The sequence below is a fragment of the Ursus americanus genome, chromosome 20 (assembly GCF_024610735.1).
Source record: "Ursus americanus isolate L20-20 chromosome 20, mUrsAme1.1.p, whole genome shotgun sequence".
Taxonomy (NCBI): Eukaryota; Metazoa; Chordata; class Mammalia; order Carnivora; family Ursidae; genus Ursus; species Ursus americanus.
In genome coordinates this window covers 31,131,979-31,158,487 of record NC_142146.1, presented here as the reverse complement: position 1 = coordinate 31,158,487, position 26,509 = coordinate 31,131,979, and the positions used below count along the sequence as shown (strand labels likewise).

At 53.7% G+C, this 26,509-nt stretch overlaps 1 protein-coding gene across 3 annotated transcripts in view; it reads left to right on the top strand.

Moving 5' to 3' along the window:
- Window positions 1-22,749, top strand: part of SLCO2A1 (solute carrier organic anion transporter family member 2A1) — an 80,356-nt gene extending 57,607 nt beyond the window's left edge. For 2 of the 3 annotated variants that reach the window (XM_045791795.2, XM_045791796.2), the window contains exons 4-14: window positions 2,122-2,349; window positions 3,209-3,307; window positions 5,355-5,491; window positions 7,255-7,333; window positions 7,872-8,036; window positions 9,103-9,292; window positions 11,324-11,489; window positions 13,836-13,999; window positions 17,213-17,277; window positions 19,724-19,847; window positions 20,756-22,749. In XM_045791795.2, the coding sequence (XP_045647751.2) occupies window positions 2,122-2,349; window positions 3,209-3,307; window positions 5,355-5,491; window positions 7,255-7,333; window positions 7,872-8,036; window positions 9,103-9,292; window positions 11,324-11,489; window positions 13,836-13,999; window positions 17,213-17,277; window positions 19,724-19,847; window positions 20,756-20,876 (1,538 nt within the window). In that variant the 3' untranslated portion in view covers window positions 20,877-22,749. The remainder of the gene's footprint in view (window positions 1-2,121; window positions 2,350-3,208; window positions 3,308-5,354; window positions 5,492-7,254; window positions 7,334-7,871; window positions 8,037-9,102; window positions 9,293-11,323; window positions 11,490-13,835; window positions 14,000-17,212; window positions 17,278-19,723; window positions 19,848-20,755) is intronic. The other variant, XM_045791797.2, reaches the window with a different exon arrangement.
- Window positions 22,750-26,509: the final 3,760 nt, after the last annotated feature.

Sequence of the window (26,509 nt, the reverse complement as noted above, 5' to 3'; positions counted from 1 at the left end):
GTATGTATCTATCACATTTTGTTCATCCGTTCGTTCCTGATGGACATTTGGATTGTTTCCACCTTTTGGCTGTTGCGAATAACCCTGCGATGAAGGCTGGTGTGCAAATATGTGTTAAGTCTTGCTTTAAGTTCTTTTGGGTGTATGCCCAGAGGTAGAAATGCTGAATTGCATGGTAGTTGTATTTAAAGTTTTTTGAGAAACTGCGTACTATTTTCCGTAGTGGCCACACCATTTTGCATTCCTTCCAGCAATGTACTAGGGCTCTAACTTTTTCCACATCTTACACAAACAGCACTTGACGCTTCCTGTGTGTGTTGTTGTTGATAGTAACCATCCTGATGAGTGCGAAGGGATAGCTCATTGTGGTTTGGATTGGAGCAGGCAGGACTGTGGTTGCTTCTTCAGTGAGCTGCGTACCACAGTGGGCTGAAGAGTTTGTAAAGGCAGCGCTTGCGCCTGTCTCTGTCACCTCCTTGTCCCCCACCCCAGCAGAGCGCCTGTCCACAGTCACTCTTGGCCAAAGAACTGACCAACTGAGGATGAATGATATTTGGTCCAGGAGTTTTTTCAGGACTCAGCATCCAAGATTTCCCCCAGTCTGGATGACCCTGACAAGAAGACATCTTGCTGGGGTGCCTAGGTGGCTCAGTCGTTAAGCGTCTGCCTTTGGCTCAGGGCGTGATCCCAGGGTCCTGGGATCGAGCCCCGCATTGGGCTCCCTACTCCGCTGGCAGCCTGCTTCTTCCTCTCCCAGTCCCCCTGCTTGTGTTCCCTCTCTTGCTGGCTGTCTCTCTGTCAAATAAATAAATAAAATCTTTAAAAAAACAAAACAAACATAAAAATTCCTTTGGAAACTTCCTTTAACAAAAAAAAGAAAAAAGAAAAAGAAAAAAAAAAGAAGACATCTTGTCCTCCCTTGCTGTTCCTGGGACAGGCCTCCTGTTCAATGGGGAGCCCCATAGGCCAGCAGTTTTCAAATGTGTCCTATAAAAACACCAGTGTAGAGGACAGGTTAAGGGTGGGGCCAGGCTGGACAGAGCATATGTGCCTGGGGGAGGGAGAGGGCAATGAGGAGGGCAGACCCTCTCCCACCCCACCATCCAGGGCAGCCTGGGGCAGAGTTGAGCATGAAGGGCAGATCTAGTCCACAGCCTTCATATTTCCTCTCTGTGGGGCTTCGAGGCCCACATAGATCAGGGCTTATATCCTCTCTGGGAGCACCAGAGAATTAAAGGGAATTATGTTAGTGTGAAACGAGCAAACCTGTAGAGCAAGATCAGTGATGTCAGTGGTGTTCATTGACTTGGACAAGGTAGGAGAAGACGGGATCTTATGGAAGGGAGCCCTCAAGAGCTGTTGAGGCCTTGGAGAGGCCAAGTTAAAAACATCCACGTGGAAGTGACAGTCCAGCCTGGTCTGGTCCCCACAGCCACAGGCCGCATGGTGCTCACGGCATGCTGGGAGTCTCCAGGACGCTCACAGAAGGGTCTCAAGGTACAGCCTGGCTTCTGTGGGTGCAGCCTCAACTCCCCATTTATAATAGGAGGGATTGAGCTAGAAGGTCTCAAGTCCTTTCCAGCTCCCCAAGTTGTAGATTCTTGGTTGCTGCACACATTTGGGAAGGACATTAAATGCCTCTGTGTGACACAGTGGCAGGCTTATCCAGGAATCAGGCTCCAAGGGTCACGACACAGGAGGGACACATCCCAGGTGGGGCTGACACTGTGTTCTGTGAGACAGAATGGCCTTTGTCCTGCTAAAGAAAACCACACCCTAGGGACCCCAAGCTTGAGGCTCAGCACGGGGCACTTCAGGCCAGCAAGCCTGGGTTTTGGTCCTGGATCCCCCTTTTCCATTGGGTGACCCTTTCCTCCAGGAAAGACAGTATTGGCCTCCATGCTCAGCTCCCTGCCTGTACCCATAGAGGACAAAGAATGGATAGCCATGGGTGGAAGATTTCCCTCCCACTGAAGAAGGACTGCTCCCGGAACAGGGAACCCACACTCTGATCTCTGTGTCTGTAGTCACTTCCCAAAGGCCTCAGAGAAAGGGCAGGTTTGGAGGCGAGCTGATGGGACCAGAAGGCTGGGTGGTGACCAGCATGCCCTCTCATTGCAGGGAACAGCAGCCACTTCCAGGCCGAGCTCTGTCAGAAGCACTGGAAGGACCTGCCCCCCAGCAAGTGCCACAGCACCACCCAAGACTCCCGGAAGGAGACCAGTAGCATGTGGGGTCTCATGGTGGTCGCCCAGCTGCTGGCAGGTGTCGGGACGGTGCCCATTCAGCCGTTCGGAATCTCCTATGTGGACGACTTCTCTGAGCCCAACAACTCACCCCTGTATATCTGTGAGTCACAGGCTTGAGGAGGGCTGCAGGGAGGGGGCCCAGTCCTGAAGCAGCACTTGCTCATACTCTGAGGGGCTGAATCGAGGTCGAGCCCTCTTTGCCCCACAACACAGCAGATGAATGCTGAGGTTTGGGGAGCAGACAGATTTGGTTGGAATGCCAGCTCTGTTACCTACCAGCTGTGTGATCCTGGGCAGGTGGCCCAGGGGCTAATAGTGTCCGTGCCCTGGGCAGCTGTGGGATTACGTAAGTAATGTTGGTAACCCCTTAGCCCCACACTGGGCACAGGGGAGCTCCTTTACCAGCTCCTGGAACTGCTGCTGTCCAGTCCTCCGGGCACAGGCCACGGTACCCATGTCTTCCCGAACTGTCCACTTAGGGACAGGATGGCCTCAAGGAAGGATAAGCAAAGCAGATAACAAATGACCATCTGACTGCCCCCATCCTTCCCTTAGAAAAAGCCACACTGAGCATTCTTGAAGCCCACACCCCAAACCAGACAGAGCACCCACCCTGCCTCAGTGGCCCCCCAGCTCCTGCCAGGGGTCCCAGCATGGTACTTGCAGGGAGCTTCACCCACCAGCACACCTGACAGGAATCGTTAAATGCTGGGGAGGCTTTTCGTCCTGGCAAGTGGATGTCTCTGGCAGCTGGCTGGAGGAGAAGCAGCTTGGGTTCTGCACATCTCAGGATCTTGAGTGATTCTGGTCTTGTCTATGGGAAATGCCCACAGTGCGGACTTGTGAGGGCCAGGGGACAAGTGGGGTGACATGTTGGGAATCCCTCAGCCAGGGAGAGAACCTGGGGCTGCCACACCCTCCCCAGTTCCCTCAGCCTCCTCTTCCTCCTCCCCTTCCAGCCATCTTGTTTGCCATCTCTGTGTTTGGACCGGCTTTCGGGTACCTGCTGGGCTCTGTCATGCTGCAGATCTTCGTGGACTATGGCAGAGTGGACACAGGTGAGTGTGTGCAAGGATGCCCATCCCACTACTGCTTCCATGAAGCAGCTTCCCCAAGCTCCAGCCAGGCAGGGCAGAAAACGAAGCTTTAACTCCAGATGCCTGGGTCTGCTCTCTCCCTCATTCGTTCACTCCTGCAGAGCATCAGACGGCCAAGAGCAGACCATGCGCCTCTCTGGCACAGGACCCTTTCTGTCCTCGGGAAGTTTGTAGCAAGAAACCTGGAGAGCTGGGGAAGGGCCTCAGCTGTTGCCACCACAGCTGCCCATTTTGGTGGTGGTATTAAAAATAGTTTTATGGTCCTTAGATTCTAAGATGGTCTAATAAGAGCTCTTTTGAGGATAAAAAAGAAGCACTACATAAAATAAACACATGGATTATGATTCGCATCATGTGTAACTCTGTGGGCTCTGGTAGTAAGCAAGCTGCGTCTAATCCTGGTTCCACCTCTCACCGGCTGAGCGATCTTGAGCAAGCATCTCTAGCTTTCTGTGCCTCGGTTTCCTCATCTGTAAAATGGGGCTGATGATAGTAAAATAGAGTCGTTGTAAGGATTAGAACATGCCTGATATACATTAAGAGGTTTACAGGTATGAACTCTTATTCTTCACAAAATGGTATGGACTAAATCCCTGTGTATCTTAGAATGAGGAGGACATATGGTCTATAGACCAGGGCACAAACACGGAGGTAACCACTCATGGAGCCGGCCCCCCCAATGAATCCTGCAAGAGCTCATGGCCTTTGTAAGCTTGTCCTATGCCACCCAGCCTCCCAGAGGGCAGGGAGAGCCAGCACTGTCACAGAGGGGCAGGCAAAGTGCTTTGGAAGCTCTCAGGCAGGAGACAGTGCTCCTGCCTAAAGTGGTCAGGGAGGGCTTTCCAGGCAGCTGACATTTGCATCAAGCCCCAGTGGTGGGTGGGATTTCTGCCTTCCAGGTGGAGAAAAATACTTGGACAAAGCCAATAGGTGGAACATATGTGAAGTGTGGGGGTGATACAGAAAGCTCCCACAAGCCAGAAGATGTGGCTAGAAGGCAGGTCTGAGCCAGACTCTCAGGAATAGTACCCCCATCAGTTCCTGGCACACAGATCAGACACTGCCCGTTAACCAAAGAATGTGGACAGGCATTAAAGCCACCGTACTGCCAGAGTCCATAGACTCCTGTTCCTGGGGACCATCAGACCACAGTGTCTTCCTTGAAGTGTCACCTGCCTTTACTTCACAGGACAGGGAAAAGGTGGGGGAAGCTTTCTGCCTCAGCGTCAAGCCATCTTTGCCCTTTTACCGGCACTTCCTGAATTGGTTCCTGCCTCTTAGTTACCCAAAGAGACTTTCACCTGAGTCCCAGTACCAGGGACAATGCCCAGCAATACCTGTCATTGCTTGGCTGAGGGCCATTCTGCTACCTTTTCCCTCCTTCCATGGCCACATAGTTTCTTCACAAAGAGAGACACAATGGCAGATTTTCAGATGTGGATGGGAGACATTGCCAGAAGTATCTCCTCTGGAGGCTAAGCAGCCCACACTGATGATGGTTGTTCCCTCAGGCTCCTAAGGATCATGGGGCTTCCTTCCTTAGGGATCATCAGGTTGGGAGGCAGTAGCATTCAGCGGTTAAGAGTGCAGGTTTGGACACCAGAGAGACATGGGCTTAAAATTGACCAATGAAATAATACTTACCAGCCTTGACCTTGGACCAGGGCAAAGCTAATGTCTCTGACCCTCAGTTTTCTGATTGGTTGGAGGTGGGTGGATGCAGCCTCCCTCACTGTTATTCCTATCAGGAGTTGGGAATAAAAGTGAGGCCAAGGCTCTGATTCCTTCTGCCTGGGGATTCTCTGCATCTCAGCCGTATGCTTGGTGGCTGCCATGCTCTGGAGACCCGCTGGCCTGCAGAGGGAATGTTGTCTTGACTCAGATTCTAGCTTATGGCTTACCTTTTCTGCATCACGGGAAGAAAGTCCCCCTGATCAGAGGCTTCTTTCCAGCAGCATGAGATCCCACATTTATCCAGAAAACACTGTTCCCTTTGCTTTCTTTGCAGCTGCCGTTAACCTGACCCCCAGAGACCCCCGGTGGATTGGAGCCTGGTGGCTGGGCCTGCTCATCTCCTCAGCCTCCTTGGTTCTTACCTCTTTCCCCTTTTTTTTCTTTCCTCGAACAATGCTCAGGGAAACGGAGGTAAGGTTCTGAGAGCCCATGACTCTGCCTATCAGAGTTCAAGATAGGGAGGTGTGGGGAAAAAATAAACTGAACTGAGAAGGAAATTCTGGGTGAAATCTAAACAAGTTATATGACACAGGACTTCTCAGAGGCTTTGAGAGGTGAGAGTGCTGCTGAATTTCCAAAAGATGGTCTCTCATCAGTGTCCCCTTACCATGTCAGCATCATAGGCATCAGGAGGGAAGCAGTTTGGAAAACACCAAGTTCACAGTTAAGAGCCAGGAAAAAGGAAAAGGTCAAATATATGACCTGGCACGGTTGGCCCATCATGTGTGAACGTGCAGGACTGAGTTGGAAGGAGACCGCTTAGAGCTGAAGAGCGGGAGGGTGGGTTGAGAGCGAGCCGGTCGTGAGCAGTTCTGTGTGTCTGCTGGCCCTGTCTGCTGTAAAGAAGTCAGAAGAGGATGGGAATAGAAAACAGAGACAAGAAGTCTGGATGGGGCTTTGATGTTAGGCCTAGGGTCTAAAACTTCTTCCAGTCCCATGAAGTTCTGGGGTGCTGGGTGACTGGGTGACCGTGCAGGTGGCACCATGGCATCTGGGTTGAGGTCAGGGAGACAGGAAGGAGGGACAGCTGGCCATCTGAAAAAGCCTGTGCAGAGATGGGGGATGAGGCTGAGAGCCAGGGCAGTGGTTGCCAGACAGCCAAGGCAAGGGCAGGGAGAGACGTTCTTGGAGAGGGTGCCGAGGACTCAGCAACGGGCAGAGTGGAGGAGAAGGGGGGGGCTGAAGTTAACACCAAGGTTTTGAGCCAGAGCCAGAGCTCAGTGTTTGGCAATGAGGTGTGTGAGATCTAGGCTGAGCTGTGGGAGGAGGGGCAGGGGTGGGAGAGCCGCCGCTAGTCTCGGGGAGGAATTTCAGAGGTTGTCAGTGCATCATGGTGGTTTGGGGTCAGGCAAACCTGAGTGTGAGTCCAGATGCTGAGTGATCTTGGGCAAGTTTCCTTATTTCTAAGTTTCCTTTAAAATACTGGAGATAGAGCACTTGTCTCCGAGGAGGCCGTGAGGAGTGTCGATGCGTGTGGAAGGCTGGGCACGGTGCCCGGTGTGGAGTAAGGACTCAGTGCATGGGAGCTCCCGGGCCTGGTGGTGTGTTCCCCTGGGGAGCCCTGGTGGCATCAGAGCTTGGGAGCCTGGCATGCTTTGTGTAGGGGTTCAAATTTGCAGCTGACAAGTTCACAAGAGGTAGGCAAGCTCACTGAGGTGGTATGAGTAGAAAGTGTGGGCCAGGGGCCAGGATGGAGCCTTGAGCAGGACTCAACTTTGCACCCAGAAGAAAGCAGGGACTCTATAGAGGAGATAGAAAGAAAGAGCTGGAAGCAGAGGTCATTCTAGACCAGTGTACCCCAGAAGCCTGCAGCCCCTGGAATCTGAGGATGGGGAGGAAGTGTTGCCATGACAGACAGACAAGGGGTGAGATCTGATTGGACACATTTTGGCATCCATCAAGGGAAAGTTAGATATGAATAACATGCCCAGAGGAGTCTCAGGAGGCATTGGCCTGGATGTATGCTGGCAGACACAGCACTGGGCTCACTGACAGGCAGGTGGCATTTGGTTCAAGAGAGCATTCTCTGGGCGCCCTCCCACACACACCCGAGGCAGCTCAGTGCTGCCCGTCTCTGAGCCACTGAGACGAGGAGGAGCAAGGGGCAAGGGCCCAGGAAAGGGTCACTACAGGGAGCCTGGGCCTTTCACATTCATCCTCTTTGCTGCCTGCAGAGGTCTCCTGCCATAGTGGATGAAGCAAGGAAGATGGACGAGGTCAAGACAAGAAGCTCCCTGGTGGATTTCATTAAACGTAACTAACTGACCCACCAAAGCCCCAGGGTGGGGAGGGGGAGCTGGCTTCAGGTGGGGTTCAGGGGGTACCCCACCCCATGTGGTGTGGTGTGTGGTAAGGGGCAGTAAGAGCAGGTGGTCCCACCTCACAGGAGGGGTTCTGCCAGGGGTCCTGGTGACTGCTTCTATGCAAGTTCCAGGAGACTCAGATTTAAGCAGAGACAGCCCCGCCTCCGTGGTCCGGCCCCCGTGTTCTCTCCCGTCCTTTCACATGGAGGTGGCTGTCATGTGAGGATGTTCCCAGTGTTAGCTCTATTTCTATCCAGCCTTCGCCCTACATCTTCTAGGCATGTCCTCACTTTACTTAGCCCGTGAGCACGTTGAGTGGGAGTCGAGCAGCTGTGTGCCCCTGGCCACTGAACATCTTGGTGCTTCAGATCTGCCCTGAGGGAGAAAGGAGGGCTGCCTGGAGGAGGAGGAAGGGCAGGGACTAGTCCCAAGGTACCCCTGTGATGACTGCCATGAGGGCCCGGCCCCTGACAGCCGTCTGTTTGCAGGCTTTCCCCGCATCTTCCTGAGGCTGCTGATGAACCCACTCTTCATGCTGGTGGTCCTGGCCCAGTGCACCTTCTCCTCTGTCATTGCTGGCCTCTCCACATTCCTCAACAAGTTCCTGGAGAAGCAGTATGGCGCCTCTGCAGCCTATGCCAACTTCCTCATTGGTGAGTCTGGAGGGTGAGGGCGCTGCAGGAGCTGGGGGGCCCTGCCTGAGGGAGCAGCTGGGCCCTCCTCCGCCCATCCAGGGATGGGCGAGGCCAGACCGGACACAGACAAGAGCCAGAGGAGACTGGCCCAGAGGAAAGAATTTTAAGGACATTTTTCCTGGTTACCAATCTAGAATGTTCTTGGCAGATTTCTGGGGCCCCTATCATTCCAGGCAGGGGTGGGTGGAGGCTAGGGTCTGCCTTCCTCACCGTCAGAGGGGCTGGAAGCCTGACAGCCTCCCAAAGGCTCTGACATCATCAGGGGCAACAGAGGAAAGAAAGAAGGTAGAATTTGGTGTTAGGCAAAATGCCTCATGGTTTTTTTTTCCCTTCTTCACCAAGGACTTGAATACATTCACTTGGGTAAGGAATATGTGGCCCAGTGATTCTCCACCCTGGCTGCACTTTTGGATCCCCTGGACAACTTTAAAAAAAAAAATACAGACACCCAGGCTCCATGCTCAGTCAATGAAAGCAGAATCTCTGGGTGGGGCCCAGCATTGGTATTTTGTGCAGCTGAGACTGAGAAGCACTGATGTGGTCCCACCAAGTACCAAAGTGAACTACTGAGCCCAGTCCACAGGTGCTTCTGTCCATATGGATGTGGCAAGGTGGTCAGGGCCTTGGCTCTGACCTCATCCTTTTAGCCTTCAGTCACCAGATAGCACATCAGACAGGGGCACCACTGTGTGACCCATGAGGTCACAGTGAGAATGCAATGAGGGGCCAGGTAATGAAAGGTGCTTAATAAATGCACCTTCAACCCACTCCCTCTGGCTACAAGGACTCCGCTTGTTTCTTTATTCTTTGCACAAGCAGGGCAATCTGACAAGTCAGGATAACTCTGTAGATGTGCCTGGCAAACAGTAAGTGCTCAATTAATGTCAGCTATTAGCACTGCAATTGAATGTATCAAATGTTCCTTCAAGTAGCCATGCCCCCTTGTCCATGGTTCAGCTCAGCGTCCATGCCCTGCCCCCACTCCCAGTCCTGTGCACCCAGACCAGCTTCTCTTTATCTGTAGGTGCTGTGAACCTTCCTGCCGCAGCCTTGGGGATGCTGTTTGGAGGAATCCTCATGAAACGTTTTGTTTTCTCTCTGCAAACCATTCCCCGCGTGGCTGCCACCATCATCACCATCTCCATGGTCCTCTGCGCCCCTCTCTTCTTCATGGGATGCTCCACCCCCACTGTAGCCGAGGTCTATCCCCCCAGGTAATGGGAACGAGAGGTGAGAAGATCCCCTTTGCTGAGGCCAGAGCCTGGATCTAGCTGCCATACGCCTTCCTCTTTGCTTCCTCAACTCCCTTCTCTCCTTTTTACTTTTTGATCTAATCTCTTACATGGCCGCTTAGAAAATGAGGTCTTGAATCATATGCTCAATGATGAGAAGAAATTGGAGGGTCCTAGTGGGCCACCGGCAATCAGGGTCAGGGCTCTGTTTTTTAAGAAGCACCAAAAACTAATTAGTTTGGTTTCAGGATGAATGTGTAGGGCCGTGAGCCTCAGGAACCAGGAAATAAGCTATGTTTAGCATCAGCTCTGTGCCGGCTACAATTACAAAGTCTCCTTGAGCTGCTGGAGAAAGATGAGAGAAGGGGCTTGAAAAGATCTGGGAAAGAACAATGGAAGTGATGGCAGACTCAAAAAACTAGGGCAGGTGAGGAAGAGGGCAGGTAAAGTATACCTGTCAGTTTGCATAAGGCAACCGGGTCCCAAGTTTTAAGACTGGCTTCATGTTCGGGAAGAGCTTTAGAGGCCCATGAGCGGAGGGTGCTGAACAAGGAGCATTTATTTTTTCCTGGGTGCCCCTTCCAACCACCTCTTCTTTTGCCTAATGAGGTTGCAAAGTTTGGAGAAACTGTGTCTTTCAGCCTTGGTGTTTTCTCTTTTTCTTTGAAATACTGTCTTTTGTCTTTGACGGGTGAAGGAGAGAAGGGGTACGAGGGAAGGGAGGGTTGCTTGGGGCAGAACCCCCCACCCAGTTTGTGTTCTGCTGCAGGCTGACTGTGGATTGAGAGAAGCCGAGAAGAAAGACATTGAGCCTTTGGGTGGTTCTCACTAGGAGCTTTTTTTTTTTTTTTTTTTTTTAAGATATATTTATTTAGGGTCGCCTGGGTGGCTCAGTCAGTTAAGCATCTGCCTTCGGCTCAGGTCATGATCCCATCGTCTTGGAATTGAGCCCCATGTCTGGCTCCCTGCTCAGCGGGGAGTCTGCTTCTCCCTCTGCCCCTCCCCTTGCTTATGCTTTCTCTCTCTCTCAAATAAATAAATAAAATCTTTTTTAAAAATTTAAAATAAAAAAAAGATTTATTTATTTATTTATTTGAGAGAAAATGAGCAAGGGGAAGGGGAGAGGGAAAGAGAAACTCCAGCAGACTCCCTGCTGAGCACAGAGCCTAACGCAGGGCTGGATCCCAAGACCCTGAGATCACGACCTGAGCTGAAGGCATGAGTCAGACGCCTAACTGACTGAGCCACCCAGGCGCGCCCCCCATGGAGAGTTTTTAGCACAGGGCTTTGTCATCAGACTGGGGTGAGTTCTGGCACAGTGCTTTTGTAGTTGGCGAAAGTTACTTTTCTAATCTTCAGTTTTTCTCATCACGAAAGGAATGTGATTCATTGTAGAGTTGTCGTGATGGCAGCATGAAAAGCCTTGGGCACTGTGCCTGGCACGTAAGAGATACCCCATTAATGTTAACTATCAGCAGTGTAATTGTAGCAGAGCCCCAGTCTGTGATTTGTCAGCCTATCCCAACCCCCTTTCCCCCCAGAGAACGATCATGAATGTCAGATGAGGAGGATGGTGGGAATGGTGAGATCGGCTGGTAAAACCCCCTGGATTGTAGCGCGGGGGCGGGCACAGTGACCAGGGGCCCGAGCCCAGGTGGAGGAGGAGAGAAGGGAAATACTGCCTGTGACTTTGCTGTGGCATCTGCCGTCTCTTTCATCAGAGTCCTGGTTGGTTGGTGGGTCAGTTGGTGGGTGGGTTATCTTGATGCCCTTCTGCAGTGTGGGGTTTGCTGACCAAGTCTTTCTGGCCAGCAGTTGCTGGTGCCATGGGCACTGAGTCAACTCACCACTGGCTCCAATAGGCATAATTCAGATCCCAGGGTGGCGCTGGCCCAAGACAAACGGAGACACACAGGCACACTAACCAGCCGGGGATCTCATGCTGGGCTGGTGTGGGGAGGTTTCTCTTTGGTCTTGCTTTGTTTGATTCCCCGTTTCCTGTTTTGCTGGCAGGACATCAAGTTCTATACATCTGCAGCCTCTTGCCTGCCGCAGGCACTGCTCATGCCCAGACGCCATCTTCCACCCAGTGTGTGGGGACAATGGGGTAGAGTACCTCTCGCCATGCCATGCCGGCTGCAGCAACGTCAACTTCAGCTCCATGGCCTCCAAGCAGCTGGTAAGGGCAGGAGAAGCCCCGTGGGGGTCTCTGCACTCAGCGCCTGCCCTCGCACGCTGCTCCTCGGCTCCAGGATGGGCAGAATGCCACCCATGCCACGCTCGTTCCCAGCCTCCTGGCCTCTGGGCCACACCCACCCTCTCTCCACTTCCCCTTCCCTAAGGTCATGACCAGATGCCTACAGCCCAAAGGCAATTAAAGATTGGCTGATGTTCAAAAAAATTCACATTTCCGAGGCCCAAAAGTGCTCAGAGCAGAAATGAACCAAAGCAATCCTTCAGCTGAGGCCTTAGAATCTCATCCTGACGATCCTAAGGGGCATCTCTGGGTCCTGCATCCTGCCTGTGTGGGAAGCCACAAGGACAGGCCCAGAGAAATTGGGCAGAGGGTCTTCTGTGATCTGAACCCTGACGGTTAGAGTGGGAAGTGTGATCTAGGGCATTTGGTTGAACCCCTCAGCCCTGACATGTAGCTGTACAACCGGCCTGAAGTCATGCAGCTATTTAGGGGCAGATGTGGGACTAGAACCCAAGACCTTGCCTCAGTCTGGGTACATCTCTTCAAGGTCATGTATCTCCTGGCCACCAGCCTTCCACTTGTGTAGCCCATGTTCACTGGGCCCACGAGGTGAGGTTCTACTAGCCCTCTGAGGGCTATGGCTCCTGGCTTCTAGGGTCAGCCAGCAGCAAACCAAGTCAAGACATCTGTTCAGTTATTCAACAAATACTTAGTGAACAGCCAGCACAGCCACGGGTGTTGAGGACTCAGTGGGAACCCATCAGACAAGGTCCCTGCTCTCGTCGAGTTTGCATTCCATCAAATAAATGTACAAGGTAGTTTTAGAATGTAACCCATGCCACGGAGAAATTTAATGACTAGGTTTCTTGTTCCTGGGGGCCTCCCTGAGGAGGTGACATTAGAACTGAACAACCAGAAGAAGAAAGCCCTAGGAAGTCCTGGAAGTGAAGCATTCCAGGGAAGAGAACAGCAAGTGCAAGTCTCAAGGGCATGACTGAGCCGGGCCCAGGAGGAAGCAGAGAAGGCCAGGGTTAGCGCTGAGAAGCATGTCACACCCAGGCCAAGGCTGGGCAGGTGGGGCTAGGAGTTGGATGTGCCTTCTCCTGAGAGCAATGGGAAGTCCGTGCAGCTCTGCTAAGTGTGCCCTAAGGAGAAGAATGTGCCTCATTCCCTTAAGCCCATGTGGAGGGCATGGACAAGGCTAGCCTCCACTTAGCATCCTCCTCTGAGAGCACAGGGCAAGACCGCTCCTACAGCCACCTCTGTTGGCAGAGGGAGGCCAAAGAGCGCAAATAAGATGGTCTCTCCATTGTCTTCCAGTCGGAGGAGTCTGGTGGCTTCTGTGGTTTTCTTATCTTTATTTACTTACCTCTGATTCATCTACTTCCAGAAATCATCCTGACAGGTTTCCAACAACAACACAAATCCCTTAGCATCATATCAAGAAAAGACACATAATATAAATTATAAGGGGGAAAAAAATCTGTGTTAAAAAATGCAGACTAAGGGAAATAACAGCCATATTGTATATAACTTATTTCTGAGCTTCCCAGCAGCCAAAATAAAGAGGATGCATAGTTCCTGCTGTCTGCCAGAAGGAAGCATATTAGCTCATTTGTTCCAGTCCTAGCCTTGTAATTGCTGTGAGATTTAAATGGTCACAGGTTAGTCCATCAGATGCTATGAGAAGTAGGGTGAAGACCACCTGACATGGGCAGTAGCCCCCAAGGCCAGTTGTACAAGAGTGCTGAACCATATGAACTTGCAGACTGGAGCTACGGACCTCTTCCCTGGGTCCTTCACGGACAGGAGGAGTTCCTCTCAGGAAGCTCTGGCAAAGGCCTGACAGGTGAAGAGCTCAGTGGATTCCCCTGGGTTCCCTCTGCTGTCTCCTCCTGTCTTTACTCTTCTTACCTTCCCTGCAAGAAGCACACAGACAGCAAAAACAAGCACACACAAAACCACTGCTGCTGGGCCCAGGGCACCTGGCCCTGAAGAGAACCCTCCCAGCCCTGGTCCCACGCCGGGTGGCCTAGCCTGGCACTGGGATCCCGCATGTCCTGCTGTGGGTGGAACTGCGGGAGGGACCCAGCCCATGCTCCATGACCGGTTTCGGCGAAGATGGTTTTGATGGCCCAAACAGTGGTCAGAGGTTGTATATGTGGGGCACCTTGAAAACCTCACCAAGTCTGCTCTCCAGCCTCCACACGCAGCATCGCCCAGCTCCCCAAACCTGAGGGACTCTGGCTGGATGTGGTACTGGCGTTTGAAGTGTGTGGCAGTGCGATGATGATGACAGCAGATCTTCCCCTCCCCCCTCCTTTCCAGACGTATCTGAACTGCAGCTGTGTGACCGGGGCATCCTCTTCAGCCAAGACGGGATCGTGCCCCATCCCCTGTGCCCACTTCCTGCTGCCGGCCATCTTCCTTATCTCCTTCGTGGCCCTCATTGCCTGCATCTCTCACAACCCGCTCTACATGATGGTTCTGCGGTGAGTGCGCCTCTCCGTCCCCCACGATGCCCCGCTTCTGCCTCTCCTCCTTTCCTGCCACTGAGAGACCACATCCCTGGGAGGGCAGAGCCATGAATGGCTGAGCCTCCAGGAAGCCAGGCTGCCTAGCTCCACACTGTGGAAATGCTTGAAGATTCACTTAGGTTTAAATCCTTAAAGAACTAAGAGGAAGGAAGAGAATTCAGTTAAATGTACAAAATCAAGGGGACAAATGTGGAAAGTTCCAGAGATAGAATGAGGGCTTTGAGAAAGGATGAAAATAAGAAAAGCCCAGTGTGCTAGGAGCCAGGACCAAGTTCTCAGGTCAGAAGGGAGAGGCTGGCCAAGGTGGGAGGGGAGAGCAGAGGTGTCCCATTACAGTGGCGGTGGAATGCCTCTGAGGTTTTGAGAGGGAATTGACCCTTCCTTCACCTCACCCTCTGCCAAAGAGAAAACAACATTTCAACCAAGTTCACCTAACCCACCCCTGCCCGCCTCTTTCCTGTCCTCACCCCCCTTGAGAGCAGAGAGGGAAAAACACAGGATCTGGATGCCCATTGCTAGGGTCAAAGGCCCAGCTCTGCCATACACTGGCTGGATGTCCTGGGATGTTGCCAACCTCACTGAGTCTCAGTTTCCTCATTTATGAAAGGAAGTTAATGATATTGACCACAAAGGACTGGTGTCAGGATTACCTGATAAATTGCTTTGTAAATATAAGGTACTCTATATATTGGTTAATTATCACTGTTAACCAAATTCTAAGAATTATTAACAGCTAGCTAGGTGCCAATGAGCTATTTTCCCCCAAAAGACTAGGAGATGAAGAACAGAAACAGCCACCTGTCAGGGCCTGGGATTTTGCCCTATTGACAAGTTAGCTTGCAAACTACCAAGCTCCTGTTTTTGTTACTGTTTCAAGAATGCTGGCAGGTCAGGCCTAGAGACTGAACCATAAGACTCCTGGTTCAAAGACAAAGGACTGTTACTCATAGGTACATGCAAAGAGCAGGAACCTTGCGTCATTTATCCTTGTGCCCCACATCCCACGGAGCGACCTGAAGTACCAAGGTGTATTCTTCACATGTAGTGAGCTTCTGTCACAGTGAGGAACACTGAGAGCCGCCACCGACATAGACCAAGCCTGCTCTTGATCTAGGGTAAGCTTTTATCCCATGCCTCCACGTTGCTCATTGCAACCACAACACTGAGAAATGGCCCAGGAGAAGAGCAGTCAGCACCTTGTGTTCTTAGCATATTCCACAGGAACGTGTGGGGATGCTCAGAGCCACAGCGTACTGCCCCCGCCAACACCATCAGCACCCTCTTTCTACCACTCCCCACCTGGTGCATTCCAAGCACTGCCGCTTTCCTCAAAGGCCCTTGAGTGGGGTTACCTCTTGCACCAGGGCCAGATGGGCCAGGGTGGACCCTCTAACCCTGAGGAATATCCGTGGGTGGCCGTGATGAGGAGAGGGAACGGGATCAGGAAATTTCACAGGGAAGTTCCTGAGCAGCAGGTAAGGGGAAGTCCCTGTCAGTCTGCCTCCCAGAGGATTCCATCGAGCCCCAGGGCCAGGGAAGCTGCGGCGGAGGAGCATCACTTCAACCACGGGGTGGGCTTCCCTAGAAAACCTCTCCCTTCTAAGTCTGCTCAGGAGCTGGAGCAAAGCTAGAGGTTACAGGATCCCAAAATCATTTAAAGACAAATCAGAATGGATACTAGTGTGAAGGTGAGGCTTAAAGATGACCTTGCAGGCGACCCAAGTATTATTTGTACCCTGGCCCCAACCAGGCATGGAAATACAGGCTGGGAGGGAAGGTTCACCAGAGACGTGGAAGCAGAGAGTGGTCCAAACGTGAGTTAGTTCACAGCCGACGAGGGCAGACACCAGAAGGGGCTCAAGCTGTCCATCAGAAGCCAAACTAGGGTGCCCAAGCCCCGTTCAGTCCAGAATCTAGGGGTGTCTGCCCAGGGACAATGACCAGGACTATTATGAATTTGGGCCATGGGAGGGACCTGTGGGCATAAAGAGAGCATCCATTAGATTGAGATTTGAGGCACTTTCCATTGGGGGGGGTCCCAAGTGGGTGCCTCAACCCTGTGAGTATTACTTTCACTGGGCTATCCTTCAGAAGAACTGGAAGAGGGTCCCTTTCCACTTTGCCAGCAGGACCGTGGGGCTAGAACAAAGTGTGTGCGGAGACCTGGATATTCCCTCAGAGCTCCCTTCCCTGATGGCCCCTCTGCCCCAAATGCCCTTCCCCCACAGCCACCCACCCAGGAGTGTGGGTGTTCAGAACGTGAGAAGCCTGGTGCTTCTGTAGGCCACCTTCTAGCTCCCCACCTGTGGCTGGGGTGTCCTCTCTCTCTGCCCCCTGCCCAGCTGGGATGGCAGGGCCTGGCAATACCACCACCAGATAGCTTCCCCATCTCTCTCTGAATCTCCTTTCTCAGCCAAATGCTTGTCCTCTCTTGAGGGAAGAAGGGTAGGGGCAAGCCCAGCTATAGCATTTGTAGGACCCAGTGCAAAATGAAAATTGGAGGCTCCTCGTTCCAAAATTATTAAGAGTCTCAAGACAGCCACAGCAGAGCATTAAACAAACCTGGGGCGTTTCTGAGGGCAGGGCCCCGGGAGGCTGCACAGGCCACACGCCCACGGAGCTGGCCCCAGGTGAAGGATTCTTTTACTTGCACACAGGGGCCTTAATTACACTTTTATCAGGGCTGTCTTTATTGCTATTCACACTCTGTGGGAGCTGTTCAGACCTGCCACTGTGAACACACCCTTCCCCATCCTTCTCTCCATTCCCAGCCTCTTCTGCCCTCTGCCTCTTGAAGGAGGCACGGGCAGCCCTGAAAATCACAGAGACCAGAGGTTCTCAAATTTGAGTGTGCAGCAGAATCTCCTGGAGGGCCTCCTAAAGCACGGATGGCTGGACCCCACCCCCAGTGACCTGATTCTTAGGTTTAAGATAGGGCAAGAGAATTCGCATTTCTAACGAGTTCCTGGGGATGGGCATGCATGCTGCCGGCCCAGCGATCATGCTATGGGAACCGCCGATGCAAACAACAGGAGCACTCCAGCCAGCCAGGTGGCTGTGAGGCCACTCGAGGGTGGGTTCTGGCATGCTCTGAGGCTGGCTGCCCCTGACTGAGTCAAGGCACAGCCCCGAGTCCTCTGGCTGCTGACTCCCTACCTTCCTTTTCAGTGTGGTGAACCAGGAGGAAAAGTCATTTGCCATTGGTGTGCAGTTCCTGCTGATGCGCCTGCTGGGTGAGTGTCTGAGATGCCCCCTTCCTTCCTGAGGGCGGCGCCAGGGCATCGGAGGGCTGTGAGGTGCAGGGTGGGGCTGAGGGAAGCCCTGTCTCATCTCTGCTGTAAGGAGAGGCCGTACATCATCAGCACATCAGCAAAGGCCAAGACCCTATATGGGCGGTTTCCCCGTTACTTGAGGTTAGGAAAGATTCCATCTATGGCATTAATTCCAAACAAAACTATGTAAGAAAAATGAAAAGTGGACACAGCTGAGAATACCTAATAAAGAATTGGAGGCAGGTATTTTTTTCATCTCTCTCCAAGAACTGGCTGTAGGAACAAAACCCTGCATTCCTGTCCCAGCCAGAACAGCAGCTGAGCCCAGCCCTGGCTTCCCTCCCACACTCACTCCTCTTGCCTCTGTTCAGCAAATGTTTCTCCATGCGGGGCCCTCTGCCGGCAAACCTGGCCTATGCTCGCTCAAGCGGCCCAGAGCCCACGGAGAAACGGAGCCCTGTGCAAATGATCAGTAATGCCCCCCAGGAGGGCCAGCTGCCCTCAGGGAGTGGGGAACACCCAGCCCTCCCTGGGGGCATGGGCTGGGAGGGTGGGACATGAGTGCCCCTTGCCTGCCCTTTCCCAGAGGCTTATGCTGGACCGTTCCTTCTTGACCCATCTGGGCAGTAATATGCAGGCCCTCGCAGTGCCGGGTAAGGCAAGTAAAGGGACTGCATTCAACTGAGTATTGATTAAGGACCCAGTGGGTGCACGCGGCTGCAGGGAGTATGGCAGCTGCGGTGGAGGGACTTGCTGACCGCCAATGCTGAAATCCCTGCAGAGCCCACTGTGCCTTGTTATCCAGAAGCCAGGCTGCACTTGGCCCTCCAGCGGCTTCCATTATCGTTCTGGGCTGGGTCGGTGATGTCCCTCTGGGGCCTGCTGAGCATGAACCTTTGCAGGGCCCTCTCCCACAAAGGCTGGGTGAGGAGTGCAGATGATGAGGACCAAACCAGCCTTTTCCATGGGATTTCTCAGTGTCTAGCCACCTGCTGCCCTCGTCCCAGCACTGCCCCTGGAGAGCCCGCTGCTCAGGCCTGTGTTACCAGCATGGAGGATGCAGGGCAGCGGGGTCTACCCTGTCCTGGTGGCAGAGGCACTGCTGTCATCACAGCTCCTTCTTATCACGCGTAATTCATGCGTAGCTTGCTCTGAGACCTCTGCTGGGAAGGAAGCCCAACGCAGCCAGCGGCCAGGATGGACTCTGAAGAGCTTCTCCCAGCCACCTGGAAAACAACCACTGTCCCACCGCTCATGGCACCTGCTGCCTCTGTTTTGTCACTTGAGCTCAGACAACTCGACACGGGATCACAGTTAGAAAATCCGGGCCGGAGGCATTCCATTCATCCCCAAGAACGCAATCGCACTGTGGGGTAGAAAGAAGGACTTCACATGGATAAAACCCAGCAAGTTTAAAATTACCCACTGGGACTTGGCTGAAAATGTTTCTGGACTTCGTTTCTATTTAGGGTACCATCCTTGGTGGACAATCCCTGTGGCAGTTTCCATCCCCTGCTTATCTGGAGACTTGGAAGCGAGCAGGGTCTGAGTAGAGAGGTTCTCAAAGGTTCCCACTTATGGGTGGAACCACAAGCAGACCTCCTCCTTCTTTCCTCCTGAAGCAGCTGCTCACGGGGCCCTCAACAGAGTCAGTGAGGCTGTTCTGAGCATAGTGGTTCAGGCTGTGGATCCCGGACGAATCCCTCCCCAGTCCCGTGACTGTCTAGAACTGTAGCTAACAATACAGGGGTCATTCCGAATATTTAACAGCAGGAAGGCATAGCGTCTGCTGGATCAGGTCTCACCAGTCAGCTGTGGGGAAGTTCAGGGGCCTGGGGTAGAGGCTTTGAGCAGCCAGGGTGTCGGGGGTCTTCTGGGGGAGTTGTCTAAGCCAGCTGGGCAGCCTGGGAAGAGCATGGGCTTTGAGGAAACGAGGGTTCAAAGGCTAGCTCTGACCCTCTTGGCTATGCAAGCATGAGCTGGCCATGCCCACCTTCCTCCTCCTTAGAACGAGGGCACCCACCCACCTCCAGGCCCTGTGAGGATGTGAGGACTCGATGCCCTGAGGAGACCCCTGCCACATGGTGGAGGTCAGCATATCTCCACTTGAGGCCAATCCAGTGTGAGCATCATGTCGTCTCTCTGAGCTGGCTGCTAGGTGACCTCTGTGACTCACTGCCCTGAAAGGATGGCTCAGGTCCCTTTTCTCTTCCAAGCCTCTGGTGAAAGAGGAGTTCAGGCTTCACAGAAAGTGATTTGGCTTTCTAAAGTCACTGTGGTTCCCAGGGGTGGGGCGGAACCATGCAGGGGCACTAGGGGGAGGGGCTCGCTCCCCACCTTGCCGGGCACCCCTGCCTGCAGCTCCATGTAACCTGGACTCTCTGAACTCTCTTCCCGCTGACGCCAGCCTGGCTGCCATCTCCAGCCCTGTACGGCCTCACCATCGACTACTCCTGCATCAGATGGGGCTCGCAGTGCTCCGGGAGACGTGGGGCCTGTGCCTACTATGACAACGATGCTCTCCGAGACAGGTGAGGGCCCCGCGTGCCGCTGTGGTCCAGGATGGGGGGTGTCAGGCGCCAGGCCAGAGCAGAGGGCAGCCATCCTCTGCAGTGCCCCTTGTGGGGGCTGCCGGGCCCCCAAGGGACAGGCCCAGATGGGTGCTGCCATGGACAGGGAGCAGGGGTCACTGGTGACAGAGAGCCATCCATGTGATGGAGTGTGCACGTGCGCATGTGTGCTTGCATGCTACTGGGAGCTGGGCCCCAGTCCACAGTCCCTCAGGAAAAGCAACAGCAGAAAGAAGTTTGTCAAAGGGGAAGGGGCTGGCTGGAGTCTGAGGCAAGGCCATGGCTGTGGAACGATGCCAGGCCAGCTCCCACTGCTCAGAGAGAGGTGGCCCCATCGTGGCTCATGGTAGCAGTCAAGGGCAGGTGGGCCTAACCTGCCTCTGCGAGTCCAAGTCCCGCTGCAGCTTCACTAGTTCTGCACCCCTTCCAGCCACCTCACCTGCTGCCATCATCACATAGACCAGAAGCCGTGGGGAGAGTGGGCTTGAGGGGGCCGACCAGGGTCTGGAAGCCGTGCGGGAGTGGCAGAGAAGGCTGGGAGAGGGCTGCACCAAGACGGCAGAAGCAGGTACCCCTCTCCTCCTGGCTATGCTGGGAGGACTGGACCCTCCCGACTGGCTGGGGCTGCAGCGTTGCCTCTGGCCCTGGGGGAGTCACCCGTGCAGGGATGAGGACCTTTGCATTGGGAGTCTCATGCCGACTGGGACATGGTCCCCACCTGGGTGGTAATGGATCCTTACCTGAGTAGTGACGCATATTCCCTGGGCCACTGTGAAAGTGATGCTGCTCTTCCTGATGGCCCCGGCCCAGGACACGGGCCACAGAGGCTCCCCGCCCCCTCACTGGTGCCGTCTCCTCCTGCCCCACAGGTACCTGGGCCTGCAAGTGGGCTACAAGGCGCTGGGTGCGCTGCTGCTCCTGTTCATCAGCTGGCGGGTGAAGAAGAGCAAGGAGTACAACGTGCAGGAGAAGGCTGCGGGCCTCATCTGACCCTTGACCCTCGGCCCAGCCACTGCCCTGCTCCGGAAAGTGGACCCTGCCCCTCCACACCTGCCTGTATTTACTAATGTTGACACGTCATTTCTGTTTTGTTTTTAAATAAGAGAAAACCCCAGTCACCATTTGCCCTCCCCGCATCCCCCCACACCCGCCCCAGGATTCCTTAGGTCCACGGTGTACCTGGGCTAGATGGGCACTGAGCTGGAGGGCCAGGTCTTCCCCGGCTCCTTGGGAGGCACCCCTGTGTGCCTAGGCTCTCCTCAGTGCTGGATCCCCCAGCAAGGATGCCCACTGAGGCAGCCCCTGCCCCCCGCGCCAGCCTTGTGGGTGGGGTTGGTTTCCTAAGTGGAGAGAGCAAAGCGTTATCTTCCCAGGGGGAAAAGGGAGAGGGCTGGATTATGATGAATGGCCAGAGGCAGGCTAGGGGAAGGAGAGCCTGGCTGTAGCTCCCCTTATGTCTTGGTTCAGCATCAGCACAGAACCCAGGAGGGACTGCCTCCTTCCCCTCAGATTTTTGCTTCCTGCCTCAAAAGGCCATTTTGGAAGCTGCCATGTTGGGAAGTATGGCCACCTGGTCCCCTCTCAGTTACCCCACACTCAGGCACCAGAGCAGAGACCAAGACACCCCGAGGGTGGGTCATCCAGATGCTGTTCTTGTTAGCTCTAGATCCTTCTGTGCTAAGAAAGCCACACCATGGTGAAGACCTGAGGAGGGTCATGAAGAGGTCAGTAGCCCAACCTCCCACACCCTCTATGTGAGGACAAGACTGCTCAACTCAGAGTGATGGGAAGACCCTCCCCAAGTTTCCTTGGGGCAGATGAGGTGGCCACACATGGGCTTCCCTGTCTGGACCTCACCCTGTGTGCCAAAGAGTAAAGACAGGCAGTCCAAGATGTCAGCAGAGCAAGCAATGAAGCTGGGGGTCAGGGGGCTGGTTCAGGGGCTGCCAAGCTGGATGGTGAGCCCACGAATTAGAGGCCAGGGTGGTCGGCTTCCCTGGCTCCAGACACGCCTGTGCTCATCAACGTGTTCTCAGCCTCTCCTCGCTGCCCCTCCGGGGGCCTGGGTTGAGCGACCCCGCTGCTGTGTGGTAAAGGTTCAGAGTTAGACGTCCACAAAGGAGGCCTTTCATCAGCAAGTATTATATTTATTGCAGACCAGCTTTGTGCAAGGCAGTGCTAGTACATGGCTCTCCAGCAGGCTTTCCTAGGATCTCCCCTCACATGCCGCCATCTACGCTGGGCCTTCTCCCAGAGTGTGCTCAGTGGGCGGCAGCAGGGGAAGCACACACACCCAGAGACTGTCAGCAGGATCTTGACCATCCATGTCCCACCCGATGGCCCCTGCACCTGGCCCTTGGCCAGATAGAGACCTGGCTCGCCATATCCTCTGGAGCAGCTGGGAACTGGTTATTGCCATACACGGCTCTCTTGAATGCCACTCCTCTTGGAAGAACCCTCCAGAAGCATACCAAAAGCCACCTCTGGAAAGGGCTCATGTGGTGGTAAGCCAAAAAATGTATGCCAGTGGCCAAACTACCACGAGACTGAAGTCTTTGTGAAAGCCACTGCCACATGAGGCCTCTTTTCCAAAGATCTCACTCAGGAAGGGAGGCTCCATGCATCCTCAGGGGCCAGTTCCAGCATTTAAGATGGTTCTGCTTGGAGAATGATTCCCTGCAACTAATCCTGGTCCTTCTCTCTGTGATTTAACCACATTCTGAAGGCACTGCCTTCAGCTGAGCTCACGGACAATGAACACCAACCTGCAGATTCTGGAAGATTGGTTGCCCTCCCAAGCCTTTATTCTATTATGATATTGCTATTAATATATTATAATTTTGCTATTGATGTAACTTGGTCATGAATTTGTACTGTCATCTGTGTCTGTCAGAGAGCCAAGAGAACCTGCCTTTTCTGGCCAGAGGTGGTGCCCGTGCCGCAACCACAGGGGCGCATGGCCACAGGGATGGGAGGTACCGCTGCTCTCCACGCATCAGCCTGGTACAGAGCAGGCAGCCAGTGCTTCTTGTTCCTTCAGTGAAGTTCTGCAGATAACCGTCCAAGGCCCACGGGGCTGGGCTTTCGGAAAGTCTGATCCCTGCCTTGAGTTTACGTCCGTAAGTGGAGTGGAGTGCCAGTAGCTAAGTCTGTGATACAAATCACATCATAATTGCCATCAGTCACTTGGTCACAGTGATACTACAACGCCCCACAGCAAATCTTCTCCTGATGGCCGGCAGAAAATATAATGGTGTCACTTTCATTTCACTTCCAGAGCAAACACTTCGAAAGCTGAGCAAACTTCCTTGAGTGCTGGACACTCATAGAGGATGTGGTTAAAATACAGGTTCCCAACCCCTCCAGCCAGCCCCTGAGTCTATGGGAGAGGCACCTGTCACTGGCCCCTCCTGTGAGGCCAGTGTGGGTCGTCCCTAAACCCTGGTGGTAGGTCATCAGTGCAGCAGAACTTCGGGGACACCCACTTGTGCTTAGGCCACTGAGAACTTTATAGACTCTGTAGGCCTTTGGTAAGTAAAAGACGACCAGGGATGGGGGGCCTGTTAATCTGATTTCCTGGGTGGCTGCAGTGAGGAGCTAGTGGGCATGAAGAACAGAGCTCACTGTACTGTGTTAAATTCATGCCACGTACTGAAAGTGGGACTTTCACTCTCCCAGCTTGAGTGTGCAAAAAAATGTCACAATTATTCTCTAAATCAGTTACATTTGATTTCTAACTGTCATCCTGCTGGCTGGCTGGAAAGTTAGCATCGACCGTCCTCGGGTGTGGCCCCCAAAGGCATCCACAGTCCCTTGGGTCCTGCCAGCATGAGTCTTCAGTCCCTTCCCAGGCGGAGGCTCCCTACTTGCCCTGCTGCCCCCTGAGCCTGGAAACCGTGCAGAGGCCAGATGCAGGGTGAGGCCCTCTCCCTGCCCAGCCCTAGGAAGCCCACCCTATGTTCCACTCCCTCTGCCAGCATAATCCAGCCCCTCAAGGGCTGAACAAAAAAAGCCAGGAAAGAAGGATCTGTAGGAAATTTTCACCTCATCCTTCCTGGAACTTCTTAGCTCGGGGTGGGGTGGGGTGGGGTGGGAAATGCAGTGAAAATCAAATACCATATCTCCATGAATGACCCTTTGGCCAAAGCGCTCCGGGGTGATCCTCACCATAGCCCCATGAGGGAGGCCAGGCTGGTCCGAAGGCCCCATTTGAAGATGAGGAATCTGAGATTGAGGAAATCGTTGTGGCCCACTTCACCCAAATGACACCTGGCTGGGTCTGGACTTACACCAGGCTGTCCTGATCTTTCTCGTCCAGACTCAGCTGCAGCCCCAGTCTCCCTACTGAGATATTCTGAAATAGGGGGAGGCCCCTCTATTTGCGCTGAACGTCACTGGCCCACGGAGGGAGGTGGGGGAATCTACTGAGGGCTATGTAATGTGGAATGGAGGTGGGGAGGACCAGGTACGACGTCATTTACCCCTCCTTCTATTCAAGTAGCAAGAACATTACACGTGCTCATTACACAGGGCCGGTTTCGCCCCACAGCACCATGAGTTCAAGGAGAGTTGTTGAGAAAATGGACAAAGGGGAAAAGGCTTTCAGGAGAAAAGGCCCTGAGGTAGCTGCACATAGACAGACCTTCAAGGGGACACCCCCACCTGGTGACGGGTTAGCAGATTCTCGTTTAGGAAACAAAGCCACGTTGTGGTCTCCACTCGCAGAGGTGGAGAGATACGGCTAAGCTAGGGGCTGAATCCGTCTGTCTCAGATTGTTATTAAAATATCATATTACATGTTCCCAAAGTGATGAGATTGGCAGGGGCTCTGTGTGTGTGCGAGAGAGAGAGACAGACAGACAGAGAAACCCTGCAAATCCGAAGGAGAAATCCTCTTTTCCAACCATAGAAACTACATACCTGGGGGAAATGTCCATCTCCTGCCAATAGCACCCGATTCATTATAACCTTTCCTCAGAGATTAAATATGTAAACAGGTCCCAGGCAAGCCCTTGGCAAATCACAAGTGAGAGAAGTTTTCCTGCCATGACACACCCTGCCATTCATGCCCACACGACACCGGGGTCACCCCAGCTTGCTGAAGCCCCTGCCCCCCCCCAGGCACCTGCCCACCTTATATCTTGTCAATAACAGTGACTAAAATGCATGGGGATCTTGCCGCCAGCCTCGCTGGCTGCTCTGATTGGAATTCAGGCAGGACAGGCAGGGCGGGCTGTGTAACCGCCCCCGACTGTCGCGTGACACAACGGGTGCTCTCATCTTGTTCACCCGACGTCTACTGTGGGTCTGGGTGGCTCTCCAGGGCAGGGGCTCAGCAATGCAGTCTGCTCAGATGCCGAGGTCCCTCCGTTTCATAACATGCCACAGGAACTGACGAGGCAGGGCCAGAAAGCCCTCAGAGGTCTCGCACTGGTAAGTCAAGGTGCCGGCCCCGAGGTGACACGCTCCACCTCTCCTCACAGCCTGTTGGCCAGAACGTGCGTGTCCCTGGCCAACTGCCACAGGGGTGGGGCAAGATAACCCTGTGAGCTAAGAAGAAACAGAGAGCAGGTACAGACAGTGCTAGAATCCTCTATGACTGGGGGCGAGCCTGGGGGACGTGGGTGCTCTTGGACACTTAAGCCAGTTTTGTGAAGCTGTTGGGGAGGGGGAAATGTTTTCCAAAGCATCCATGCTGGCTCTGAAAGCTGGTGAGATGATTTCTAGGCAAGGCCCAGCCCACAGGCAGTTTGCAGAGGGGTGGGGAGGTGGGGAAGGAAACAGAGGAGGCGGAGCTGAGGTAGGGTCCGGGAAGGTTCTCTTGAGATGGGAGAGATTTGCTGGGGAGGCTGAGAAACCAAAGAGAAGTACAGCTGTCTGAGTGACCCTGGAAAGGAAGAGGGGATGAGCCGATTTGCTCTGGAGGAAACTTACCCCGAGCTCCACCAGCCCTGGAAGGCCAGTATGGCTAATCCTATCCTCAGAAGGGAGAAAATGAGGCCCCTTCTAGCTGTCACTTGTGCCTCCATTTATTCATTTAGTACCTGATGAAGATGAGAAGCAGAGATGACAAACACATGGTCCCTAGCCTTCAGGGCCATATTAGGAGCCAGAATAAGACCTTAACGGAGAGCAGAGTTCAAGTACTATGAGCTCATTTGGTCAGAGAAGGGGGTTGATCCTGGTCTTGGAGGATGGACTGGATCTCAAGAGACTCCAAGGTGCAAAGACATTCCAGGCAAAGGGAAGGAAGCAGGAAAACCTGGGCAAGCTCTGAGAAATCATGGACACAGGACCCACGAAGGAGATCAGACATAAATCCTGGAGAGGCAGTTGGATCCAGGATCAGAGGCTCCTGGAGGGTCTTCAGGGCTAGCTTACACCAGGCTGTAAGTGGAGAGGCCAGCCTGGTCCCCGCTCCTGGGTCAGGGCCTGGGAGAAGGGCCTCAGAGCCCCAGCCAACCAATCCCAGGAAGGTGCTCCTAGTTCAGGGTCTCCTCTTGGAATCTACACTGGAACGGGGCTCCTAAGTGGGCCATGCTATACCCTCAGGGGGCTGCCTTTCCGTACTCCCAGCACACACTATCCCTGCCCCCACACATTCACAAGGAGCCCCCCATCTC